Consider the following 7,468-nt stretch of genomic DNA (forward strand, 5'->3'; position numbering starts at 1 on the left):
GCACTAACCCACCATTCATGACCTTCAACGGGGAGGTCAAGGTCGACGTGAACAAAATCGAGGAGTTTCTGGAGGAGAAGCTCACACCCCCTCGGTACAGAGTGCCTCTGATACTGGTCCAATGTGTTATTATTTCTATTAGTGGTCACATGTGTATTCTTTGATGTGTCTATGACCCCTAACATTCAGAACAGATCTATGATTGTAAGAGAGACAATGATGGTCACACAATGATAAACAATTATATTTAATACAGTATAATACATACAATTATATTTTTAAATATAAAATATCATATACATTTATTGGCAGAATTATTTAAAAAAAAACGAATCGTATTCTTACCATCAAATGGCAAAAACTGCCCAGACATGCTCCAGCAAAACACACCTTAAACACCTCTCATTCACAGGAGAAAATATTTGTTTACTTGACAGTATCGACATAAGAGTGACATGACACTGCCATGAACATATGACACTGTCATGACACATGAACCCTAACCCTAACCATAATCCTAACCTCTAACCCTAACTCTAATCCTAACCCTAACCCTAATCCTAACCCTAACTTGTTATGAAAATAACTGAATGTCACTTAATAACAGAAGCGTTATGTCATACACGTTTATGACTTGTTTATGACACATTCATGACAGCGTCATGTCAGTCTTATGTCGATACTGTCAAGTAAAGTGTAACCCAATAGTTGTTGTAATACCTGGTGTCAGAAAAAACATGTTGATGGAGCTTTTAGCTGTTCTCAGATGCTTTTTGCTAACTGATCAAACACACTTACTTTTAATCAGATGTACTTTATATGTTCAGATATGTTTTATTACTTTTAATTGTACTTTACAGTTTTTGTTTAACTATTTTCAGAACTATTCATATGTCCTTTATTTTTTTAATTTACAATTCTTTGTTTTTGTTCATTTAAAGTATATTGAATTGTCTCTGTGGATGAAATGCAGTATATAAATTAACTTCCCTTTAAAGCTTTAAAGAACTTTATTCGTTGTGAAATGGTTTATGTTTAATTGCCTGAGTACACAGTAAAACATACAGAAAGAACAAAAAAACTAAATTCTCTTTGTGTGTTGTTTCAGATACCCTAGACTGGCGGCTAAACACCCCGAGTCCAACACAGCTGGGATCGATGTCTTTGCCAAATTTTCTGCCTATATCAAGAACCCACGCAAAGATGCCAACGACGGTAAACAGGGGGTTTGCGCTGCCGTACAGTAACATGACAAAACTGATTGTGGTGGATGTTTTACCATTTGTGTATGTGTGTGTGTGTGTGTGTGTGTGTCCAGGTTTGGAAAAGGCTCTGCTGAAGTCACTTAAGCGCCTGGATGAGTTCTTGCAGACCCCGATGCCAGAAGAAGTGGACGCCAACAGCACAGAGGAGCAGGGAGAGTCCACCCGCAGCTTCTTGGATGGGCCTGACCTCACACTTGCGGACTGCAACCTGCTGCCCAAACTACACATCATCAAGGTACTGTAAGCATGCACACACACATTCATCACGCATAAACTCAAACACATGCCCAGACATACAGTCACACACACACACACACACACACACACACACAAACACACACACTCTCACACAAACACTCTCTCTCTCTCTCTTACACACACACACATACATACACACACACTGTCCACACATTCTCTCTCTCTCACACTCTCTCCCTGACTTAATGGTATATTATGCAGGTTTCTAGGTATTTTTGGCAAGTGTAGAGCTCCCTCTAGAGTCGCAATATATATGTTACTCTGCTATTGTTAATAGCAAACTACTATACCCCCTGTACACAATGCAAATGCTTTTGGTGTGGAGGTGAAGGATTAACAACAGGCAAAAACTATCTCCAAAGAGCTATATCTACTGACAAGGTAATGTTTCACAATTCTCACGAGATGTAGCGGTGTGCCGCTCTTGGAAGTTGCATGGCTGGTTTTCTAGGTAGGGACTTGCTACGTCTATGCTGTATGCTGAATGTTAGGTGAACGATTCGCCTATTACAAGTTCGTTTACCATCAAATTGGCTTCGTAAAGGTGAAAATCTTGCATAGTGTGCCTGTAAAGTAAATAGTGTGACATAGAAGCCCTCTGTTATGTGTGAGCTGAAAAGCTTTTAATATGTTGCCACCCCCTTGAAGATTCCTATATGCTCTATGTTGCATGTCATGTTCCCGTCTCTTGAGTTCCTTTTGTGTGTTCTAAGGGTTACTGTGGGCTCTCTTACTCCCACAGGTGGTGGCCAGAAAGTACCGCGGTTTTGAGATTCCAGCCGACATGACGGGTGTGTGGCGCTACCTGAACCGCGCCTACGAGAGGGAGGAGTTCACTAACACCTGCCCTGCCGAACGAGAAATTGAGTTTGCCTATCTGGATGTCGCCAAGAAGATTAAGTAGATTGTGTGTGTGTGTGTGTGTGTGCATGTGTGTGTGTGTGTGTGTGTGTTATGTATGTCTGTTTATGTATTTTACAGAAAGGTAGAGATCTAAAAGACAAAGAATAAGAAAAAAGAGGTGGCAAAAGGACATGTGTTTATGCCTATATGTGCATGTTTGTGTGTGTGTGCCTGCATGTGTGCGTGTGTGTGCATGTGTGAGTGCGTGCGTGTGTGTGCTGATGAGTATGTCTGTGGATGTGTGTGTGTGTGTGTGCACTCCCCGGTGGTGTTGCATTGTACTCATACAGTATATAAGTTGTTGGACCCTGATATATCAGGACATCCATAGAATGTGTTGAGTCAGTCAGAGTTTCTTTTAACCAATGGCAGGGCCAGGATCCAGTAGAACCAATGACATGCTAGCCATACTGTATTCCTACACTAAGTTCATATACTCAGTACCAATAGATATCCCTTATATTGTATTTCTCATTGTATAAACACTATGGCCTTGAGAGCAGTTAAAGCAAATGTACCTTTCAATCATGCATTAGAAAATCATGCCGTCTACTTCTGCCATGTATCTCTGTCTCTTTTATTTCATCTATGATGATTCTTTCCTGTTTTTTCTTTTCTTTTGAAGGTAGAAATATCAACTATAAACATTTTAGAACTCTCAAAATATGAAAGGTTGTTTCAGGTCATGACCTCGGTAGTTTGACCTCTTGCATTTTCTACACACACGTTTTGTAAAAGCAAATTGATGTGTATTTACATTTACAGACTACATTAATGACCATAATGAGATCCACTGTTGTAATTTCCTGTACTCTCTTTTGTATTGAATGCCATTGTCTGGAAGATCTCAGTGACTCCTCACTCTTATCTCCCGCCTCAGGTCTATCTCTAAAGACTAAATCCTTCAGCTAATTTCTTGTGTGTTGATTGTTTTTTTTTTTTGTTGCATTGATGACCTGGCAGTGTTAACATTTGGATGCTTTGTAAACGGAGTGAACGCCTTATCAATCCCCTGAGAGGAGACCTAATTAAAGTTGATTGAAAAACGTGAGTGGGTTTGTGAGTGGCTCATTTCCTGTTCAGCTGAAGGCTCATATTAACCACTGAACATGTAGCAGAGTTTAGCAGCAGCAGTTTGTATATAAGGCTATGAGCTAGTATTGTTGCAATCAACGCTCAGCCAGTGGAGCAGTCTTGTCAAGAGTTTCATGCAGGGCTGTAGTTAGAGGCTAAACCGAAATAAATGCAGTTTATCCACCTCTGAAATTTCAGAAGTAGAGTTTATCGACCTGTTATTAGAGTTTTTACACCTCTCGAAAGAGTTTATTCATCAATTGCAACTTTCACATTCAAAAGTCACATTGTATTATCCACATTCACAATATGTACACTCATCAACATCATTAAATCGAGTTTGCCTATCTGGATGTCGCCAAGAAGATTAAGTAGATTGTGTGTGTGTGTGTGTGTGTTATGTATGTCTGTTTATGTATTTTACAGAAAGGTACACTGATAAAAATATTGAGCCTGATCTGCTTAAAAAAGGTAAGGCAACTTTTTGCATCAGATTAATATGTAGTTAAAGCAAGGCTGGTCTTTGTATTGGCTACTTAATTTCTTGTGTGTAAGAAATGAGTTTTGTAAGTAAAGTCAATATTAATTTATCAAGTAAATTCAACTTAATTTTTCAAGTAAAGTCAACTTAGTTCTGTAAATGACTGAACCTTATTTTATGAGTAAATTCTACTTAATTAAACTAAGTTGACTTTACTTTCAAAGTTAAGTAGACTTTACTTCCAAAACTCATGTCTTACATTCAAGAAATTAAGTAGCCTATACAAAGAGTAGCCTTGCATTATATACATAATCATCTGATGCAAAAAGTTGCCTTACCTTTTTTAAGTAGATCAGGCACAATATTTTGTATCATGTTTGGTCTACTTAAAAACTTAAGTATGTGTCATCTATGTGTTCGAAAAGACAATCCTCTTATCACATGTCAAGATATGCTGCCGTGGAGCCAAGTGTAGACCATACTGATAAAAAGACAGGAGCTGCAACGATTAGTTGGTTGATTGCTAACAACTAAATAATTTGTCAGCAATTAGAATTTTCTTTGAGTCATTTTTTTAAGAATAAGAATCCCAGATTCTCTGATGTGAATGTTTTAAATTGAGAACTGGTGATCAGGACAAAACAAAACATTTTAGGTTGCAACTTGGGCTTTGGGAAAGAGTGATCGATTTTTCACCATTTTCTTACATTGTATGGACGAATCCACAAATCAATTTATCAATTTTTGACTATCGACAGATTAATTCATTGGTTGCAGCCCAACACTGGAAACTGAGCAACCCACATGAGTCAAACAATCTCAGATATAATTATGCATCTTAACCCAAAACAAGACTTGGAAGTCATTTAGCTCAAATAAATACATTTATTTGACAAAAGCCAAAAAAACAAATCAAAATAGATTCTATTACAAAGATTTTTTTTTTTTTAAAGATAGTAGTATTATACCAGTAGATAGTATATCATAGTAGAGTTCAACAACAATACATATTCATTCTTAATAAACAGTAACTAACATTTTTTCTATTGTTTTCAATTTTGGCAATTGTTTTTTAAAACCAGACATTTAAAAATAACACATATTTTTGCAGTAATTCAGCAGCTCTCAAATTTAAAACTGTAACCTAACATAGTATGCGCCAGCATCATCAAACGATTAATGTAACTTGAGAGAGTGCATTGGGAGAATCTCAGAACAACTGTAAAACTCTGTACAACTAGATAAGAGTGAGCTCACTCAAATCCTACACCTTCAACACCATCTATATAGATTTTAAGCTTGCAAACAGACCTTGAGATCATGGACTTTGGAGGATTTTTTGGTTTGCATCCTCTAGCTCTAGGGAGATCTTCTGAAAGACCTTAAACATGTATTTCAGTTTATTAGGGTACCTCAGTTCCAAGGCATAGATAAGGCCCATCAGATAGGTGCAAGCATGTGCCAGATCTGGGATACCAAAAAGGACTTCTGCTCCCTCGATGGCTATTCCAGCTTGCTTGGGGAGACCATCCCTGGCTTTGCTGACAACAAAGATGCCGAGGACAAATGTAGTAATAGCTTCTTGGATGGTCGCAGCATCGTCGTCATTAAAAACCTGTGAAATACAATAACACTTATTTATTGTATAGTAATGTAAAGGATGCATAACTCTTTGTTCCCCTCTCCAAACAGATGATCAGATTGTTATGTGGTACTTTTGAGTAGTATTGTCCCAGAGGAAAGAAAATGTTAAAATGAGAGCTCCTCTCTTTCTCAATTGTTTCTCCTAGACAATAATGAGATCACAGTGATATAAAAATGAGATTATTGCTTTTGTCTCCCGCTTCTCAGGTTTGTCTCTGGAGCAAAAGAGTTAAGTTATCTCAGTGTAGACTCCCTTTAATATACAAATGAGATCTCATCAATATTTTAAATAATGCTCAGTGTTGTCTAATTTATACATCTCATATTTTACTCAGGCTGATCCACCATTGAGCTCTCTCTGTAAACTCATGCAATTCTCATTTCAGATCTTTTTGGTAAATCTCAGATTAGGCTCCATCAGTTCTGTAAAAGAGATCTCTTCACAAGCTTGAACCGTTCTCATTCTAGTCATCTCAGTTTAGTCCTTTTTTGATTTACAAAAGAGATCTCAGCAAAGGCTTATACAATACTCAGACTTGCTCAATTTATATATCTCATATTTTACTCAGACTCAGAAATTCTCAAAGGATTTTCATTGGCTTATTTGTTTTAATTGCACATATTTTCAAGTTCACATTTGCAAACAGTAGGCCTAACCATGTGATGTGACCACCACACATGACGATGCTGACAGACCTCTGAAGTTCGCCTACAAAAAAGCTACCATCTATGCCCATATAAGGAGATCACCTGTTAAATTCTCGCGCAGGGAGACGACGAAATCGGAGACGCAGACGTTTTCCTGAATGCACTTTTGTCTTCAACCTTCCAGTAGATATTATAATCAATGGTACGTGAAGGCGGCACAATTTGATTTTTGCTACCCCAGAGCTAACTTGTGACTTGTTAGCAAGTTAGAGAAATCAAGTTAGACTCCAGAGGTCTATGATGGTCGGACGTGACAAACTCGCATGCAGAAGACTCCTACCAGAAAATGCAGTCTAGATTTGGCGCCCAGTGAAACCAAGTGAAAAGGTGTGTGGGTATGAAGGATTGTGCAGAACTTGCCACCACGAAAACTCAGAGAAGGTACATTAACATTTTGGTAATTTGCTAACGTTCTTGCATATTTTTAGACTCAATATATCATTGAACAACCTGACGAAGCAGCACATAAAGTTAGCTAGCTAGTTAATGTTAGCTACTTGTAAGTTACATCACTGGCTGTGCCGCTTGTATATAAAGCTAACGTTAGACCATTGATAGCTTACTTTGCCTTATACAGCTTTAGTCTGTATGTTTTGAATGGTGTTAAGCCATGCTGTAGCCAAAATGCACGGAATTCTAAAATGTCTTTGGGATGTCAGTCAAGATGACGAAGCTAATTGCCACTGGTTTAAACTGGTTCCAGCTCAATTCCACTGAAAAGAGGCGGCAGCTTCTTAAAAAATTGGAAGACTACGCTAGACCATCAGATCAAATTGCTGAACAAACAGCGTACCCAAATGGTAAGTATATTTTTCCCCACAATATGTTCTCACTTTTGTTTAACCTGCTATAAATTACAGCATATTGTAACAGGAGTGAAAGGGCATTCTTGTAACCCAGGTAAACTAGGAAGTAGCGTTGCTGCGGTCGAGGGATCGAGAAATAGGCAAGTCAGCATTGCAGTCATGAATAACTTACCAGTCAACATTTCTTTTGCAATTAATAGAATCTGTAGCATGCAAATCAAACCAGCTATTAGCCTAACTGAAATAAAACCATGATATATCTAGGTATGGTGAAGGGTATGTGATGTGGGGCTATCTATCTATCTTTTAATTACAAAGGCCAAGGGAAC

General features: G+C 38.0%; 1 protein-coding gene across 5 annotated transcripts in view; it reads left to right on the plus strand.

The window, feature by feature from the left end:
• Positions 1–3,477, plus strand: part of LOC121697761 (chloride intracellular channel protein 4) — a 17,515-nt gene extending 14,038 nt beyond the window's left edge. For all 5 annotated transcript variants that reach the window (XM_042079425.1, XM_042079427.1, XM_042079428.1 and 2 more), the window contains exons 3-6: positions 1–94; positions 1,109–1,215; positions 1,319–1,500; positions 2,266–3,477. The exon at positions 1–94 is cut by the window's left edge and continues 32 nt beyond it. In XM_042079425.1, coding sequence (XP_041935359.1) covers positions 1–94; positions 1,109–1,215; positions 1,319–1,500; positions 2,266–2,427 — 545 coding nt within the window. In that variant the 3' untranslated portion in view covers positions 2,428–3,477. The remainder of the gene's footprint in view (positions 95–1,108; positions 1,216–1,318; positions 1,501–2,265) is intronic.
• The last annotated feature ends 3,991 nt before the right edge of the window (positions 3,478–7,468 follow it).

The sequence above is a fragment of the Alosa sapidissima genome, chromosome 22, assembly GCF_018492685.1.
Source record: "Alosa sapidissima isolate fAloSap1 chromosome 22, fAloSap1.pri, whole genome shotgun sequence".
NCBI classification, from domain to species: domain Eukaryota; kingdom Metazoa; phylum Chordata; class Actinopteri; order Clupeiformes; family Clupeidae; genus Alosa; species Alosa sapidissima.